This window comes from Sebastes fasciatus, chromosome 12 (assembly GCF_043250625.1).
Source record: "Sebastes fasciatus isolate fSebFas1 chromosome 12, fSebFas1.pri, whole genome shotgun sequence".
NCBI classification, from domain to species: Eukaryota; Metazoa; Chordata; class Actinopteri; order Perciformes; family Sebastidae; genus Sebastes; species Sebastes fasciatus.
In genome coordinates, this window is record NC_133806.1 from 18,420,276 (window position 1) to 18,440,124 (window position 19,849).

The 19,849-nt window shown below is 42.8% G+C and overlaps 1 protein-coding gene across 3 annotated transcripts in view; it reads left to right on the top strand.

Annotated features, from left to right (window-relative positions):
• Nucleotides 1-4,807: 4,807 nt before the first annotated feature.
• Nucleotides 4,808-19,849, top strand: part of itga8 (integrin, alpha 8) — a 40,629-nt gene continuing 25,587 nt past the window's right edge. For all 3 annotated transcript variants that reach the window (XR_012596205.1, XR_012596206.1, XM_074653795.1), the window contains exons 1-12: nucleotides 4,808-5,187; nucleotides 5,523-5,653; nucleotides 8,505-8,605; nucleotides 8,747-8,870; nucleotides 10,935-10,996; nucleotides 11,436-11,481; nucleotides 13,696-13,821; nucleotides 13,975-14,019; nucleotides 15,427-15,470; nucleotides 17,029-17,085; nucleotides 17,300-17,352; nucleotides 17,436-17,641. Coding sequence is in view for 1 of the 3 variants with exons in the window: in XM_074653795.1 (XP_074509896.1) it covers nucleotides 5,006-5,187; nucleotides 5,523-5,653; nucleotides 8,505-8,605; nucleotides 8,747-8,870; nucleotides 10,935-10,996; nucleotides 11,436-11,481; nucleotides 13,696-13,821; nucleotides 13,975-14,019; nucleotides 15,427-15,470; nucleotides 17,029-17,085; nucleotides 17,300-17,352; nucleotides 17,436-17,641 (1,177 nt within the window). In the remaining 2 variants the exon portion in view is untranslated. The remainder of the gene's footprint in view (nucleotides 5,188-5,522; nucleotides 5,654-8,504; nucleotides 8,606-8,746; nucleotides 8,871-10,934; nucleotides 10,997-11,435; nucleotides 11,482-13,695; nucleotides 13,822-13,974; nucleotides 14,020-15,426; nucleotides 15,471-17,028; nucleotides 17,086-17,299; nucleotides 17,353-17,435; nucleotides 17,642-19,849) is intronic.

Here is a 19,849-nt window from a genome sequence, read left to right on the forward strand (position 1 = left end):
TGCTGTGTGGCTCGGTAGCTTTAAAAACATAGATTTCCTCCTCCTGTGTGTCTTTCTCATAAATATCCTGACCCCGACATTGAACAACCTCAGGTTTCAGGATTGCCCCAGGTCTGTGTGGATCCCCTCAATACTAAATCACACACACACAACTTGTGTGTTCGGGTCTCCAGAGACTCTAAATCAGTAATTCATTAAATCTCTAAGACACTGATGGTGACTTAAGTACCTCTCTATAAACAGAAGATATTCCTCCTAAGACAGAAAACTGTTTCTTTTTGCTCATTATCAGAATTCCCCAAAAGAGGACAAATGAAACATTGGCCTTTTACAAGGAACGCAGTGGTATGTTACTACCATTCTGTGTTTTATTAAATTGCCACTCTACACAAGCGTCAAGTGTTTGAGAAAATAGCTCTTAATACCATTTAAGTACTTAGTTCTGGCTCAGTAGTTTTAACTCAATATTTATGCTTTTGTGTTTGTGTATCTGCAGATATCCTGCCTCCAGAAAGCATTTGTGCACAGGAGAGTTGTAGTATTGGCTGGGTGTGTGTCTAATGGATTTGTCTAATGCAGAAAGGATGTGGGCCTAATCTGACACAACAGTCTGCTTAACAGTCTCCGGAGTTTGTAAAGAGAGAGACGTGGGCACAGCGTGTAGAATATAAAGCACTACTGTGCAATAATCAATCCAGAAAGACCTGCAGGAAATCTGTGATCGGAGCACATTGGCAGACTGGCGGGACTTAACCTGAACAGTATGCGAGGAAATGTGTGTATTCCTGGTAATGGGATATCTGTGCGAATTTTATTGGATGTAAGACAGTGGAGAAAATGATTACAGATGAAAGTGTGCACACACTGAAACTGAGCTGCACTAAAACGCTTGTTACCTGGCGTCCTAACACTGAAGCCAAACGGGGCAGAGGAACAGGAATGTGTCTGCTGCCTCCACACTCCATCATCACCACCAACTCTGTCTCCTATGTGCTCATGTGTTTTTTCCCTCTTCATAGATTTATAGCTGAGAAAGAGCAGACCTCACTCTCCTCTCTCTCACACAGGTGAACCAAGTTTGCCCATATTAAATGGAACCATAAAGGAAGGAGACAGGGTTACTGGAAGGGACTGACAAATGGATGAACTGATGGATGGATGGAAGGAAATGTGTTGATGGAGGAGAGCAGGGCAGGTAGAGGGCGTGGAGGTGAGAGTGTGCTCCATCTGGCAGGTCAAGGTTTTGGGTTCTTCTCACTCACTCTTTACCTTCTCACCTGGTTCTTATCAACTCTGCTGACAGAAAACACACCGTAGTGCTGCTCTGCTGCAGTCTTACTGTGAGGCACTAATGTGCTCATAAAGCTCACTTTCATTAAAACAAACTCCCCCAAGCTGATAAACAGCAGATTGGGAGGCTGTCTGGAAGTGGGTGCAACATGCATCTCTCTTCCTTTCTGCCCTCCTGCAGAGGTTTTGATAAGAAAAATATTCAGAAGTGTGCTGCTGAGCTGAATATATTAAAAAAAAAACAGCCTTGCTCTTGCCCGTCACCTCTTTAAACTGTTTTTCATTGCAGGATATTACTTTCAGCGAGAGCGAACTGTGTTACCTCGGAGGTTTAAATCGCCTGGTGTTGAGTGAAATGGTGAAGGGTCCAGAAAAACTTGAGCACAGCTCAGGAGATTTCTGCTGCAAGTTAGTCGACATAATAATTACTGACATAATTACAAGAGATTATTCTATAAGGAAATGCTGCCCTGATTTAACTGGTATGGTGGAACAAAGTGGCCAATAAAAAGGTGTAAGGTGGTACTTTTTTTTTCTTTTTTTTTTTTAATTACAGTATACATAGTAACAGCAAAAAACATTTACATACAAAAGAAGCATAGCAAAAACATAAACAAAGAGTTGTGACAAACGGAAGGACAACAGAAATGAAACAAAACCAACATAAAATAATAAAAAAAACACAATAAAAATTAAAGCCGCAAGCGGCATTTCGCGGGTTATAGCCTTTCGCGCTCAAAGCGCCCCCCTAGTCGCCGATTTGAATGAAACTTTCAGCGGATGTTTCAGCTGCTCTTGTGAACGTATGCTGCAAGTTTGGAGACGATGGGCCAAAGGCTTGGGAAGTTAGGTCTATTGATGTGCTGAGCCCGCCCCTTAAAAATGAATTGGTCAATAACTTCACAACGCAATGACATATCAACAAGCTTTATGCAACTTTTGATGAGCCTGGTCCAATAATGATTCGCAGAAAATATACCAGCAATCAGACCTACGGTTTAGGAGGAGATGTCAAAAATGTGTTTTTCAAAGAATTCAACATGGCGGAAAATCTAGTCAGTGGACTTTCGTGGTCCAAGAGACTTTTTTGTAGATCACATTCAGCAGCACATGTCTGTCAAATTTCTAATCGATGGGACTTATGGTGTGAGGGGGCTGGCCGTGAAAATTGTTATAGCGCCACCATGTGGCCAATTGTTTTCATATTTTATGTGAAGAATTATGACATCATGTACAGTTATGGTACCAAGTTTCATGTCTCTAGCTCGTTCCAGCTCACAGCAAATTGAGCAAAGGCATAATTTAGCATAAAATGCTGAATAGGCCACGCCCACATGCACCGATCAATATCACACTTCAGGTCTGTGTTAATACTTGCCCCCAGAGTATATGCACCAAATTTGATAAAATTCTGTCCACCGGATCTTGCGATATAAGTTTTTGACAGTTTTGGCGCCCCCTATGGGTCAAGCGGAAAATGCTTTGGTACGCCTATTCCCAAACACGTACTGAAGATATCTACCAAGATTTGTGATGATTTGACTAATGGTCCATGAATTATGGCCAATTTCCTGCTAAGCTCCGACCATTGAAAAGTTTGTTGGTCAACAGATTCATAACGCAATGAGGTATCAACACGCTTTATGCAACTTTAGATGACATTAGTCCAATAATGATCCACAGAAAATTTGGTAGAAATCGGACCAACGGTTTAGGAGGAGATGTCAAAAATGTGTTTTTCAAAAAATCCAATATGGCGGAAAATAATGCCAGGCGGACTTTAGTGGTCCCAGAGGCTTTATTGTAGATCACACGGAGCTGCACATGTGTGTCAAGTTTCAAGTCAATCGGACTTACGGTGTGCGGGGCGTGGCCTTGCAAACATCGCATGTTTGGGCGTTAATTACAGCGCCACCATGTGGCCGATTGGTGTCATAGTTCTTGAGAAGCACATGCACATCATTTGCAGTTATCGTGCAAAGTTTCGTTTTTCTCGCTCATTCCAGCTCACGGCAAATTGAGCCGCGGCATAAGACAACAAATAATAATAATAATAATAATATCAAATTCACGCAAACTCAATAGGGTTATGCCCCTTCGGGGCTATAACCCTAATAAATAAATAAGTAGATAATAATAATAATAAAAAGACCACGCGAGAGTATGACAATAATTTCACTTAAAAACAAAGATATTGCATACATTCAATGTTTTCATTGCTTTTTTGTTTTGTGAGGAAGAAATTGTTGACGGATAAAGATCCATTTCTTTCATAAATACAAAGAAATTAGGCTTTTTTTGTGGTAAATTTACACTTGTGAATGTGGAACTTTCGCGAGAATTAAAATTGAATTAATAAGAAAAAATGCATTACTGTCTTTGTCACTGTAATCATGGCAACGAAATATAATATTTCTATAGTACAGTGCAAAATCTGAGAAAATGTCAACAAGTATAAAATGATTGACATCTTTCCACAATTCACATGTAAAGTTACAGGACCAGAATAAATGAGAGCACGTTTCAGGATGTGATTCTGCAGAAGGAACAATTTACATCTATGTCACTCTTTAACTTTTGAAAGAAATGTTTCACCGGATAGAATCTGTGGATCAACTCTCGCTTGGTCTTTTTTTATTATTATTTATTTATTATTTTATTATTTTTATTGTGTTTTTTTTCATTTTATGTTGTTTTTGTTTCATTTCTCTTGTCCTTTTATGTTTGGCACAGCTCTTTGTTTATTTTTTTTGCTATGCTTCTTTTGTATGTTAATGTTTTTAATTAATCATAGCAGCCATATCAATTACAAATATTTGCGCCTTTGCGTGCGCACGTGCGCCAAGTCCCCCGTGCGTATATCTCTGAATTGATTTGAGAGTGTGGCTGTAAATCTCACTTTTAAAGGGACAGTTTGTAACTTTTTACACGTATAAATCTACCGGAGGATCAGCAGTGATTCATGGAGACCTTCGTCTGGTCAGCTAAATATAGAGTGATATTATGGTTTTAGCCGACGTGTGTCGCCTCACTGTTTTGAGCAATGCTCGTTCATGTCTATGTAGAGCGAGCACAAGCTCGAGCACGACGCTGACTTTCGTTGACTTAACGGCCACAGGTGTCGCTGTTAACAAGCATTTCTGAAAGTTACAAACAGTCCCTTTAAAATTAAATTAATAAGAAAAAATGCATTACTGTCTTTGTCACTGTAATCATAGCAACCATATCAATTACAAATCTTGTAATCGTGCCAAGTCTCCGCGTGCGTATATTTCTGGACTGATTCGAGATTTGTGTGGCAGTAAATCTCACTTTTAATATTATTCATTGTGTCATTGTGTCAAGCCTTCAATTGTGCCAGTGTGCCATAAAAGGAGCGATGACGCGCCTGTCCCATTGCGCGCTCAGATGTGGTCTGTGCCTTGTAATGTGTGTGTGTATGTGTGTGTGAATGTGTGTGTGTGCATGTAGGGGGTAAAGTTTTGTGCAGAGGGCGGGTAGTCTCCTAGCTGAGACTCTGGACAGACCTGGTGGTTTCAGGGTGTCAGGATCGCAGTGATCCAGTGACTTAACCCGGGACAAACCTACCTCACCTGCACGGAGGAACCACCCTCTCTCCACCTCTTTCGTTCTCTTTCTCGCTCTCTCTCTCTCTGTTTCCCCCAGTTCCCTCTCATTTGGTTGGGACTTGTGCGCAGCTGGCTGTTCTTTGAGGATGGAGCGCGTCTGGGACTGTGTTTCCTCCTCTGGGATGTTTATTCTGGGGCTGCTGTCGGCGCTAAATGGAGTTTGGAGTTTCAACCTTTACGCACAGCATCCTACAGTCTACAGGGGACCTGATGGAAGTTATTTCGGCTATTCTGTGGACTTCTACCAAGCTTCCCCCGACAGCAACACGTGAGTGTGACTGAAGTTGTCCCATCAGGTATCCTGCAGGAGTTAAAACTGTATACCTGTAGTTTTTTCAGTATAGACTCAGGGGAAGAGAATCCAAATGATGTGAGGTGGAAAACAAATTATAACTTCAATGAAAATAAATGGGGCTTTATCATGTTTGTAGCTGCACATACTGTAATGGGACAGAAGCAATGATTCAGATTTCTGCTGCACAGAGAAAACATCATTATGAAACTAGAGAAGAATGTATGAATGAGACAAAATTGTCTGCACAAGTTTGCATAATGCATTGTACACTTTCCTGCATGTACCTTGGTTTTTCTTTCCCCCACCAGGTTCAGTGTGTTGGTTGGGGCTCCCAAGGCGAACACCTCTCAGCCTGGCATTGTGGAGGCTGGAGCTGTCTACTACTGCCCCTGGCCTGGACACCCGGACAGCTGCAGACAGATACCTTTTGATAATTCCAGTGAGTAACCGGAAAGCTTTTTCAATTTTTTCATGTCATGGATCAAAATGAATTCATGACAGAGCTCCTGGGGGCCCCACTGGAGTATAATCACGTTCCTATAGACTCATGTTGTAAAGCATTTGTGTTGAAAGGAATAACTTTTATGAGGAGTATTTTAGTGAATAACAGAAATAAAAATGTAACAAGCATTCATTTAGCTGAGGTCCAACTAGTGGATCCTTTTTAAAGGTGGCCCCAGATGTTATATTCCATCCATTTGGAACCTCTGGAGTTTCGTATAGCCTATGTGTGTATGGACATGAGCTGGCACATGTGCTGTTGCATGAAAAAGCGAGATAAGACATATGGGTCTCATCAGCTTCATCTAACAGAAAAAGGTGGCTGGCGGGTCTGCTGGTACAAGCCCTGCATCATGTTGATTATGCCTTTCAATATATTATCATCAAGGTTAGCTGTCCAATCAGCCTGTGTTTGTGCGTCTAATGTCTCTGATGCACGCTTTTCCATCTGAGTGGTAAGTGTGTGTGCACGAGGTCGAGAGAGAGAACAAGTGAGAGAGAGAGAGAGAGTGGAGGGGAGGGGGGTAAACTGTATGCACATGGGAATTTAGTTCCCCTTCAGAGGAAAGGGGGATTGGGTGAGGTCTGCTTTTTATTAGATCTTGAAAATGTATCCCTGTCTCCTCTCCCCACCCCTTGTCTCTCTCTCGGTCTCCATCAGTCTATCCTCTCTCTCTCTCTCTCTCTCTCTCTCTCTCTCTCTCTCTCTCCCTCTCTCTCTCTCTCTCTTTGTTTCTCTGTCTCTTTTTGTGAGGGCTTCCATCATCTTTGTGAGGACCACAAAAAGAGAGATGGAGAATGATGAACTGACCTTTTGTTGAACAGTTAACTTTGGTGGAAGCGGTACTCAAAGAATCCGAGCTGCAACAAGTATCTGTTGGGAGATATAATTTATGAGACAGGATTCAGAGAAAGTTGTAAACACACATGAACATAAGATTGTAGCAGAGTTAACAGTATCAAAAGCTCAAAAGTTTTTTAGCTGTGGATGGAGATGCAGCAATGAGGATATCAGCAGAGGGCTGTCGTACACCGCCGTGTGCAGATGTATGAATATGATTGGATGTTTTGTTTTAGCTGCTTGCCAATCAGCTGGTGTATCAATGATACTGCTCCTGAAGCATGAATGAAACAGCTGATCAGCCTATCAGCTGATGCAAGCAGGACTTCATTGTTGTGCCTATAAACTAAAGCAAGGCTTCGTGCAGATGAGGGTAAACCTCCAAAGTGAGGACTATATTCTTGGCTCTCCCTAAAGTTAATTATGTGTTATTTTCCCCCCCAAAGGGGTTAGTTTTAGTGTGAAGTGTTGTGGGGAAAATTTCAGGCTTAGAGGATATAAGAATAAACACAGAGGAAGAAATGTGTGCATAGTCATCGTGCATGTGTGTATCTATTCACTAGAATGGGTGGGTGATTGATGACAGTGGCCACGGTGGATATTTCTAGAGTTACAGCAGACCCTTTATTACAGGTATAAACCAGACTAAGAGACTCATGCACACTGTTAAAAAATATCAGCACAAGTGGAGAACATCTGTGAGTACTGTACTGTTTAATATCCATACTTCAGCCTCACATGTGTACCTGTGTGTGTGTGTGCGTGTGTGCGTGTGCGTGTGTGTGGCTTCAGTGACGTTATGCAGATGTGTCAAGTCGTGCCATCTGATCCTATCTGATCCATGATTAGAGTAAGGAAACCTGATGTCTGTCTTGCTGATCCAATAATCTGCCAGAAAATGATACACGCATCAATCATAGAGTTAGTTCTCTTTTATTTCTTCAGAGAAACTTGATGTAGCAATTTCACTCTTTTCTCAGATATGTCCTTCGCATTCAAACACAAATCTGAGAGCTTCACACTACAGCCTGTCCTCTGCTGTGGCCTCAGAGCAGTTCAATAAGGTTGGGTGTGTCTAATAAGAGTATTCTTCATTCATTCAAATAACTTCCTTTCCAGTCATGAGCCTGGTTCTTTAACCTTTAGGTCTATGATATGATGAGTAACTGGCTTTCTTATTCAATATAGTCATGATTTTTCTCTTTAGATATTAGAATAATTTATTTAAAAGCATGCAAACACACAATTTGGAAGTAGGATCTACCATACATACTATGAATGAGGATGGACAAGAAATAGAAATAGATTTAGAATCAAATAAACTCTACAACAATCCTCTGTACACCTGCTGTTATATATATGCTTTTATTGTCTGCCTGTATGTGTGTGTGCACATGCTAAATGAAGGTGTTAAATGTGGGGGGGTCTGCACGGCTCTAAAGAGAGCCAGCTGCTCTTTAATAATGCTGGAAAATATCGACAACAGAGCAAATACACACATGCACTCACACCGAATCTGACACTTTATTGTGAGCCGGCTGGGAAATGCTCATAATATGCATGGACAACTTTGTGTGTGTGTGCGTGCGTCTGGGTCTGTGTGTGTGTGTGTGTGTGTGTGTAGACCCAGTTAGAGTCTTAAGTGTTGTTACATTTTATAGGAAAAGCTTTGACTGAAAAAAAGCCTCCGGCATCCTGACAAATGTCTGTTTCTGGGGGGCACAAATGGTGTTTTGATGTTTGTTATAGGCCTTTTTAAGACTGTTGCTGTTTGTTGTTGCTTATCAAGGACAAATGCTTTCCACTCACAGGGTTAGAGCTACAGGCCTGGATCCACATTACCGCAGTCAATATCAGCTTTTACTGGCGTCATTATGAAATGTCTCTTTCATTTGCTTTTTTTTTTATGTCTTTTCCACTTCCCGTCTGTCTCCGTCTCTCTCCCCAGATAACAGAATGATTAAGGTAAATGGCACCAGAGAGCCTCTGGAGTTTAAGTCACACCAGTGGTTTGGAGCATCGGTCAGGACACACAAAGGAAAAGTGGTGGTGAGTGGACATGACGTCAGTTCAGACATGAAGCACCTGTATCATTATACAAGCTTGAAAACTATAGGTTACACAAATTGTTCTCTTTTTTAAGGCTTTTGAAGTCTTTAAACGGAAATCAGATTGTTATTTGTCATGCAGGCGTGTGCTCCTCTCTACCACTGGCGGACAGTGAAAATGAGTGGGGAGAAGGACCCCGTGGGGACCTGTTATGTGGCCGTCCAGAACTTCAGCGCCTACGCAGAATATTCACCCTGCAGGACCAGTGAGTCACCCCGCAGCCCCGTCTCCAACTGTCTCCATCTCCCTTTTTACTGCCCTCCATTCTCCCTTCCTTTTGTTTTTCTCTTTCTCTCTCTCTGCTGTCAGCATGAACACAAATTAACCATAACATTCAGAATGTTAGGACATGGCTTTAATAGACCATGACCTAGTATACTGTATCTCGCATCAGTCTCATATGTCATAATATGGCATAAAGTTTAAATACGGTGCACCAAGTTTTATGTCAACCTATAAAACATAATATCTGGGCCTCAAGTCTAAAGGGTCGGTTCACCAAAATGACACTCAAAAATACATTTCTCACTTACCTCTAGTATCTTGCATTGCAGACAGTTTATGCTTTATTTGTCCTGGTTTTGATATTCTGTCTCTGAGATCCCTGCCTCCACCCCACTAAAGTTGAGGTGAATGTAATTTTGTTTTATAATATTATGTTTTGTGATGCTGTTTTGGTTTTGCACTGTATTATGTAAAAGTAGTGCTATGATATTGGATGTTACAGGGACTGGGATGAATGCAATTTTAGATCCCAGATGTTCTGATTTCATAAAAAAAAAAAACTTTTTTACTCCGATTTTATGCATGTGTTGGTATGTTCTTTATACTATGACAGTTTTCCTAAAATTAGATTTAAAAAATCGCAGTATATTGCATTATATTGAATTATAACCCCTGTATCATGATACGTATCATATCGCCAGTGATTGACTTCACTGTGAACACTTGTTATTACTACTATCTACTATCTACTAACTACTATCTACTGAAGAAATAGTCCCAATGAAAACTGTTGCTAGCATGTTTTGCCAAAACTTCTATTGTATTTGCATGGCGGCAGAAATCTCAGAGGTGGATGTCTCAAAACTTGGCCAAATCAAAACAAAATTTGAGACAATGGGCCTCATTTAGGAAGCAACACCCGAACAAATGTCCTTTTATTTTTGTTCATATTTACCACATTTCTTTGGCGGCATCTCTCCAAAGGGACATGTGCGTTACCTATGCTAATAATAAACAATCGGCCACATGCCTCCAATTTATGACCAAGTGGGATTCATAATTCAGCACACCTGGTTTGGAGCAGACTTGGAAGATTAAGAACATTTGGTGCATCTGGAGCTCTTATTTTTTCTCGTAACAGAAAATTAAGAGAAAATAAAAAAGAAATTAAGAGAATGTTGCTGCATGAGGCCCATTGTGTGTTTTTTCTAATGTGGTTGCAATGACTGAAAAACAGCAAGCAGACTGGCTTATTTGTTGGCCGGGCTTTCTCTCTCTGGTCCTCTTCTTTCTGTCATCAGCTCTGTGAATGGGATTCATGGGATTTTCCAAACCCCCTCCTCTTCTTCATCTCCAGCTTTTTTCTTTCTCTCCCGCTCTCTTCCTGCGACCCCTCTCACCCTGTACCGTGATATGAGGCACCAGCAGAGTGTGATAAGGAGAAATGGAGCTTATCAGGTGGCACATCGTCAACAGCAGATCAAACACACAGCTCTTATCATCCGCTCCATCATCCGCTCTGCATAAGCACTCCTCACCGTTCACACTCATGTACTCTCATACACAGACTCATACTCCCTCTTGTAATGGGAGGTTGTTAAAGATCTCTGTGTTGTTGTTTATGTCAGTTCGGACTAATCAAGACTATAATCACAATATAAACTCAATTGTTCTCAAGGGTGGAATAACGCAGCAGGGGAGGTATTTCTTTATTATGTGTCTAAGTATGACTCTTCTGCCTCCAACAGCTTCTTTGCTTCATCTTAGCATGAATCTACGACCACTCAGACTATTACAATAACTCACATTTTGTTTATATGTGCACGTGTGTCGTTATGCATCATTAAGCCTCACTTCAGGGTGCCTCTGAAATGGAGAACGATTTATTATGTTCATGCACAGTTTAATGCAGTAATTTAAACAGAAACACACCTCAGTGGTTCTACATTTTTATGTAAACTTTAATAGGTTTTTCTTCAATGTTTGTTTTTTTAAGATGCTTTTCGTAGTATTTGAAAGATGTGTGTGTCTGTGTGGTTTTCAGATGATCCAGACCCGGAGGGACAGGGGTTCTGCCAGGCTGGCTTCAGTGTGGATTTCACCAAGGTAAAGATCGCAGCAACAACCGCACACTATCGCCATGACAACCCCCCTGCACACATCTCGTCCCCTTGTCAAAGTGCAAGCAGAGGGGTTTCTTCAAACACAAGACTCCCTTTTGAGATTTATGGTCTCTGGGAAGACGAGAGCACGTTTGTCCCTAGAGGAGCCTCCACTCCTGATATGACCCATCGCCTCTGAACACAATAGACCAAACACACACTCACTCTTTCACTGTATAGTTAAGGTGAACTTTGACCTCTGTCTCATGGTCCAACTCTACCCTCCTGTACAGGAAGTTTTCATTCTACACCGGACATTTCAACAGGCATGACAGCAGGAATCATATGTGCACGCTCACACAGCTACACATGTTATAACCCCCCTCTAGTCTCAAACAAACATCTGTCACATGACTAACCCTAACTAATTGTATTTATTCCAGGAAGGAATGCTGGTGGTAGGAGGACCTGGAAGCTTTTACTGGCAAGGTAACTGCAGCAACAATGCGTAAGCCTGTCTCTCTTTTGCAATGATTTCATAGATGGGAAGGTGTTCAAATGAGGGAAGAGAATGGAGATGAGTTTAACAGTGAGAACAGCCCACATACACACATATGCATGTGGACACACTTGCCAAAATCTGCAGTTTCATTACAGGAGTCTTACGTAGGAGAAGGTGGAAAGAAATGCGTCTCTTTCTTTGCTGCTTTCTTTAACTTTTTCCCTCACTCGCTCCTTTTCCTCCATGCTGCTCTCTGTCTGTAACAGTGTAACAGGAAATGGGTGTTTGGGCTCTGTAATGAGCTGATCGGGGGGTAATGGAGTGTGGAGGAGCTGCCCCTCTGCCCCGTGATAAAGCGCAGAGGGGCTTGGAAAAGCTTCAAGGAGAGGAAGAGGCTCAAGGGCAGGCTACAGGGTTGAGAAAGACGGAGGAGAGAATGTAAAGACTGATAGAGAAAGAGAGCAGGGAGGACAGCGGGAGCGATAGAGGATTGCTAAGGAGATGATAGAAACATGTTGCGGCGTAGTGGGGGGGGAGAAAGATGAGAAGTGAGGGAGTGAGTCAGACGCAGAAAGAGAAGAAGAAAGATGGATCTTCTGCTCGATAAAAGCAGCGCTGAGGTCAGCTAGCTGGCTGGATACGCAGGGCTAGTCGAAGCAGAGGGATGAAGTGTCTTAATAGGTGTAGACACAGCTAGAGTGTGTCAGAGTTCAGCTGGTGAAGTGTAGCGCTACTCCCCCAACGCCAGGTGTGTGAGAGTGTGTTATCTAAAATTAGAAGAGTTCTGCAGCTGGAGCAAGGAGACAGTTATACTGATAATTTGCACAAATATTACACTATATTCATTTTTAATATTTTTTTTCTGCACTATATTCACTTTTCTAATAGTCCTGTATCACAGTTGTTACCCTGCACTATAATCAGTTTTAACAGTTTTCTTCATCTCTTGGTATTTTTATATCTGGTATATTTTTTGTACTTTGTACTACTACCTTTTTTTACTGCCTTTTTACTAACATGTTTTGCACTATGGAACTGTGATGCTGGAAACTTGAATTTCCCTCAGGATCAATAAAGTTACTATCTATCTATCTATCTATCTATCTATCTATCTATCTAATTCTCTTTCCCTTCTTTATAAACCCCCGTGCGTCATGTCATTTGTTTAGAAAAGAGAGATGGAGAAGAGAGAGAAAGACATAAAGAGGAAAGTGGCTCAGTGATGGATATGTCAAAACTGCTGCACAATTTTTTTTTATGATTTTGGTTTGTTGTTTGGCATTGCTGCTGTTATTACACATGGTTAAATAATAAATGCCGCACTAGACAGGCATCACAGACTAACAACCTAATGGACTGCTCCCTCTCTCTCTCTCTCTATCTGTGCCCTCAGCGTGGCAAGGCTGGCTGCCTCCGGTTAAAACACTTCCTCCGAATGTTTATAAAAGCACTCAGTCTGGATTTTATGGCCTCTGATATACAACGATTATCTTCAGCCTTCAGTCTGAGTCATCATATAAAAAACTCTTTTATATACAATCTTGTTATCTCTGGGTGTAAAGGACACTTCAAATTAGCTGCAGTGAATTATGCATCTGTGTTAACAGTTTGTAACACGGTGTCTCATTAATCAGATGGAGGTTTAATAATGAGTTGATATAGTGATATGTTATTCTGGGAGATAAACTCGTAGCGTATGTGTGAGGGAGAAGGAGAGGGAAGGGGGGAGGAAGAGGAGTTGGAAGGAGGGTTAAGAGGGCACATTTTCCACCCTGTCAGTGCACACGCACACACACATTAAGAGAGGATTTATGGAAAGTGGAGGGCGGTCGTAGATAAAATCATTTGTTTGTTTGACCTCTTGTTCAACAGCAGAGGAAGGGTGTTGTTTGTGCGCACACACCTATAATTCAGAATCCTCGCTGCGGAGAGGACAGGCGCTTTCTTGAGGGTGTTTTAAAGGAACATTGGAGTATTTTTCCAACAATGTGCTTTAGCTTTCGTCGGGGAAGACTCGCATGTGTCGTTAGCTCTGTGCATCTTTCATGTGGAGCAGATGGGTCGGCTCCAGCAGGTTTCTATAGCGAAGGGCGGCGGTGCTCCCTTCATGGGGTCCCGAGCTGAAACCACTGGCCATGAACAGATGTGACTCTCTTGCCCTGAGTGTTTGTTTTTCTCTATCTATTTATCTGCGTGTGCAGGTCAGGTAATGACAGCGGGGATAGCCGAGATACTGAACGGCTACTCTTTGAAGGCAGTGCTGAGACGGGTTCCAGGAGAGAAACACACTCGAGCTGCTGAAGACACACACGACGACAGCTACCTTGGTAACATTTACAAAACAAACACACACACAAAGTGACGACCGTTGTGATCTAAATAGTAATCATACACTACATTACACGTATCACATATGGTTTACACAGAGCGATGAGTTAATTTCGCCCATATGTCATCATGTGCAACCGATTTCTCTCTAGGTTACTCTGTGGCAGTGGGAGAGTTTACAGGAGACTCTGAACAAGGTGAGAAAGCCAACAATTCATTATAACTAACCACATGCTGCACCAGACGAATCCCTCACTAACAAGGCCAGCAGGCACCCTGCAACGCCGTCTGAACCGCTGCAACACTCTCTTTCTGTTCTCTCCGGCTGGATGCCAGGACCACTGTGGGGGGTGTTATGGGGTGAGCGATAGGGAGCGGACAGCTGGGTGACAGTGTCTTGGTCTGAACTCAGAGGCAGTAATGAGAACCGTCTCTGTATGTCTGGGTCGCGACCCTGAGGGGACAGGACTTCGGGAACTGCTGATAAAGGGATTTCCTCTCCTCCATTTTGACTGATTAGAATGATTAGTGGCAGACTCCGCAGACCTCTTCAGGTCTAGAGTGAGTCCAGAATCTCTTGAGTATTAGGTGGAGAGAGAGACAGGCACGCACACACAGCATCGTTTTATTAAAGTCGTGCAGGTGGGGAGAAGTGCAAAGGAGTTTATCCTTAAAGCTTTCACGTGGGAGGCCAAAATAAAGTCATAAAAGTTCTGATTATGACTTGCCAGCAGTGTGGCATTTTGATTCACATCCCTCTGCGAGTTTCAGGTGCCGCTGACGTTCATTCCCATGCCATCACCAAGTAATTTGAGGCTCAGCTCTTTTATTAAAGAAAATATGAAGAAATAAAGCAACCACAGTCATGCTACATCATTTTTTTTAAAGCATTTAAACAATTTTTTTATTGCTTTCTCTTCAAACACTATCACCACACACTCACTCTTCTGTCACACGCATGAGACCCTCCTCCCCCCAACGCCACTTTAGCTTCCCATTCATAATTTCCTGTCTATTGGAGCCTCTTTGCTAATCACCATGTAGTGGGATCTTTACGGGACAGCCTCGCGTTTACATACCCCCATACCAACCCCGCAAAGGCCCTGAACCCCCTCTGGCACAACACATGTCCGGGAGACTTAAAGCGAACCTTAAGAGGTTACACATGCCTGTTGATGTGTTGTGTTGTGTTGTGGTACGAAGCTTGTTGTGGTCATGTTCCCCAAACCCTCTTCAGACTGGAGAACTGGTCGTAACTGTGAGTTCTGAGTGAAGATGGAGCTGGGAAATCCTAGTTTATAGGCTCGTGGTTGAGCCTTTTGGGGTAGAGCTGGAAGGCCGGAAGGAGGGGACGCTGTCTTCGCTCTCTGGGTGGGTCCTCTCAGATCGTCCCTCGAAGTCCACGGCGCCGCACTAATCAATCAATACACCATCACCCAATCACTCAGTGTGTTCTCAGCAACACTTGGCCCTTCTGACAGGGTGGGCTGGGTAGAGGGTTTAAGGGTTCAGGCCTTTGAGACAAACCCTTTCTTTCTCTGTAAGTCTTTCTCGCACATACACACACGCTAATGTAAGTCTTTCTTTGTTTGTATGTTTCCCAGAGCTGTTAGCCGGAGTCCCAAGAGGAGCACAGAACTTTGGATATGTGAGTTTGAATCGACAAGCAAATGCATACAAACAATTATCCAAAAAAAAAGACATTTGTTTGGTCATTCAGCAGCAACAGCATTATTACCGTGACATATTACTGTGAAGATATGATGAGTATGAAAGTGATGTGAATCATATGCTATGGCCTTCGCAGTCACTATATCTCAGCCCAGTTGAACACCTACTGTATGGGAGATATAGGTGCGTTCAACTACACTCTCCTCCACCACCATCATCAAAAAAACAAAACAAATTATGGAATATATTTTGGACAGATGAAGTATATTTCCAGAGACTTGTAGACTCTATGCCTATGACCTTTGAAGCCATTTTGGTGGCTTATGGTTAAGCTTTACGTCGGGTTTTTCTTTACTTCTGTATCCGTTTTCTCTACCATCTGTATGCCGTATATAAACTCGACATGTCTTGTAGTTGTGTGTGCAGCCGTGTATGATCTTAGTGAGATAAGAAGTACAGTATACGCTTTTTTTTGTGCAGAAACATATGCAGACACACAATAAAGTCTTCTAGATTCATCTGCTTTTAGTGTTTCATATAAGATTACATCTTTTACTGTACACTGTATGTATTTACATAGCAACGAGAAATACAGCATGTGCGTCTGTATAAACTGTGTCTAGGTTTCTCTTATGGGAACATGTCCCCAGGGCTGACAGTGTCAATCCTCCCTAATGACACACAGCTTCCGCCGCATGTGGAGGGCGGTGACCCCACCTAACCCCACTAACCCTTCTCCACACACACACGACCCCTAACCCTAACCTGCAGTGCAACCGCAGGACGCGTCACACTGCGCACACATTGCAACAGTGTGTGTTTCATGTCTGGATCTTGTAGCTGGTGCGAGGATGCTCCTTCCTGTACAGACAGTGCACTGTGAGTGTCATAGAGGAGGGGGGCTTGCTGCTCGCAGTAGGGGGAGTGTTATGAGGTAGGCCGTGTTAGAGGCCTGGCACCGGAGTAGCTGTCAACCCTGATCAGGTTTCTCCTGTGACCAATCTGACAACTCGGAGTGCATGAAAGTCAAGCTAGTGATTCAATATTTGTGTTTACACATCCTCATCTGTCTGTGTTCGTAAGTCTATCCCTGTTTAGTATGTCTTTGAGACATCTGTGAATGGGTCAACGTGTATCCTCCTGCATGTGTGTGTGTGTGTGTGTGTGTGTACGTGTAGCCCCCGGCTGTCTCCATGTGGTTGTTATTTTAGGTCTTATGAAGGAATTCTCAGCCTCCCCCCTCCGTCTCTCCCCACGACCGGGGTTAGGATGGGGGAAAGGAGAGAGACATGAGGGGGGGAAATGGTAAAGGCACAACGATGATGATGGTGGTGGGGGAGGGCAGGGAAAAGAAAAAGAGGTTTCTGTAGAATAAAAGCTTTTTTATGCGGCTTTGGACTTTTTTTTCCTGCATTCTTCATGTGCCTGTTTGTCAGGCTGCTTGGACATGTTTGCTTGTGGAGCACAACAAGGACCAAGCCTGGTGCTTTTATTAGTCACGTCATATTATATCTGACAGTCTCTGCTTGTTTTAGGTGGCGATGATCAACTCCACCAATCTGACCTTCATCCAGAACTTCACCGGGGAACAGGTAGGAGCATCAACACATCCCAGTGTTCCCAGTCACAGTCTGTCATAGTGCAGGGCCGTATATAAACGACTGCACTGTGGTCACCAGCTGATAAAGATTTTCTTCCATTTTTTATTTAATTCAATTTGAATGTAGATGAAAATTAAATTAGATGAAAATCAACCATATGTGTTTACGGTTAAAAATACTCATGTTCCTTCTTTGTCTGTCTCAGATGGCCTCCTATTTTGGGTACTCTGTGGCTGTCACTGACCTGAATGGAGATGGGTAAGAAGAAAATGTCCTCGTCAGTCTAGACGCATACTTTCTACTGTCTTTCATAGCATTAAAACTACAGCATATGTCCCCAGGACCGACGATGTGATGGTTGGAGCGCCCCTCTACATGGAGAGAGAGATGGAAAGCAAACCCAGAGAGGTGGGGAGGGTGTACCTGTACCTGCAGATGGCCCCGCTCACTTTCTCCAAACCTGTCGCCCTCACTGGCACGCACACCTTTGGGCGCTTCGGCACGGCTATAGCACCCCTCGGAGACGTCAACCAGGATGGATACAATGGTATGCTTGCGAGGATGAAAGGCAGAAACGGGGGGAGAAGAAAGGGAAAGACGAGATAAAAAGGAAATTGAGCCAGATGAAATTCATCTGAGAAACTAAAATATGCAAGATGAGAGAGACAACAAAGAGGAAAAAGAGAAAATTAAACAAAATCCTTTCATTTATTTTGTGTGCCAGTGCATGAACCTCTTTCTGTTGTACTTGTCTGCCCATGTGCGGCTGGTGTTTCCAGGTAAACCCAATGACAGACAAATCTTTTTCTGTGTATCCCGTGCCTCTCGGACTGTTTTGTCTCTGACTGAGGAAATCCTATCAGACGCTGCTGCTTGAGAAAACTTTAAGCTCTTCAGCCAATCAGGAAGTGCGCCGATGAAAGGTTGTCTGTGTGAACTGTGTTTCCTCCTGTGATGATCGGGGATAAGGCCGTGTGTGTGTGTGTGTGTGTGTGTGTGTGTGTGTGTGTGTGTGTCTGTGTGTGTCTGTGTGTGTCTGTGTGTGTCTGTGTGTGTGTTGGAGTTATTTTTAACCAACCAGATGTGCCCTGAGATAAAATCATCTGGGAGTTTCTGTCCAGCAGCCCGGAGTTCATTCCTCTTCAATGTGTTTGTTTTATCCTCACATTGATTGGACAAAGACACACACACACACACACACATGCACCACACAAACCAGGCAGGCTGCAGCCCAAATGCTCCATGAAGCTAAGGCATGTGCTTTAAAAATGAATGAACTAATGCACATCTGGCCCTCGTATGACATTAATCCCACTGATCTATGTTTTATTAATGTATGGACACTCTGTGTTAATGTGTGTCCCACCCCTTTAAACCCCTTTAACCATCGGATCAATAACCATTGGATCAATACTGAAGCTGAAACCCTACTGTAAATCACATCAGGCTGTCTGTCAGGATGTGACCGTCTCTGAGGAGCCTCTCTGCCAGCTGCAGTGACATGCGGAGCGTAGACTTGTTGAGAGTTAATCTAATGAGTACAAGTCCATGTCTGTGCATGATTTCATTATTCGGCATTGCATTACGGCGTCACCATGGAAACATTGAGATCAGGGTTTTCAGCAACATGTCAAACTGCTGCGTTCGAGTATACCTGTGCCTCGTATGTGTCCATGCATAATCACTGACAGATCCCTTTTCTGTCTGTGATGACACTGAGGCTCTTCCTCCTCCCATAGCAGAGGCCTCATCACCCCCATTTCCATGTCCTCTCATCTTCATCACTTCATGGCTGTCAGCTGTGGAAAGAAACCTTCCAATTTAGTTAATTCAATTTGCAATGTGGCTCTTTTTGTTTTTAGTTTTTATCAATCAACCAGTGGCTGTCTGTCACCATCGCTTTCTGTCTGTGAGTAGCAATCTCCTATAGTTTTGGTCACAGTGATCACAGTGGGTGTTCTGCTATTTAGCTGTGGATTTCTGCATTGAGGGGGATGCTGTTGAGCAATGCCCATGAGCGACTTTCACATTATTTGAAGACTTTTTTTTTTTTTTTTTTTAAGTAAAATGTTTTTTTACACAACTATTCAGTTATGTACACATACCCACGCATAGACATACAGACTTGGGCACACACAGGCTCATATATACACTTGCATACACACATGGTTGCGTTTATCCTCTCTACCCCACAATCTGCTTCATGTGGAACTAGTTGTTTAGGCTGAGAGAGAGAGAGGGGGTCCAGAGACAAACAGGATGTCTAGAGGTGTTTGGACAGTTACAGCACGGAGGGATACTTTTTGTGCAGGGCAGTGCAATGTGTGGAGAGTAAGAGGCTAAAGAGTAAACAACAACAACATCTGTTCATATGGGTAAAGAATCATTGACTTTTCATATCAGGACAGGTGCTTGCAGTAGTTGCTTTATCTCTGTTTTCATGTATGTCTGTGTAATAGGCCTTTTTCACTGCAGACATTTGGACTTGTCATAGTGGGAACAGCACAGGTGATACCAATAACACATACGAAGGCTCCGTTCTATTCAAGTGTCCCAGTTAGGGTGACAGTGAGCAAACGTGAACGACACCAGGAACCTGAAATCAAAGCAGCTAAATGGAATTCAGCCATCATTCATTTCAATATTAACATCTGTCCTTTTCCGATGGTGACAAGTCAAAATGTCTTACTATGAACAATTGTTGTCCAAATGGTCCGACATAAAATTTGGGTTAGAAAAGTTAGAAAAGTTCTCA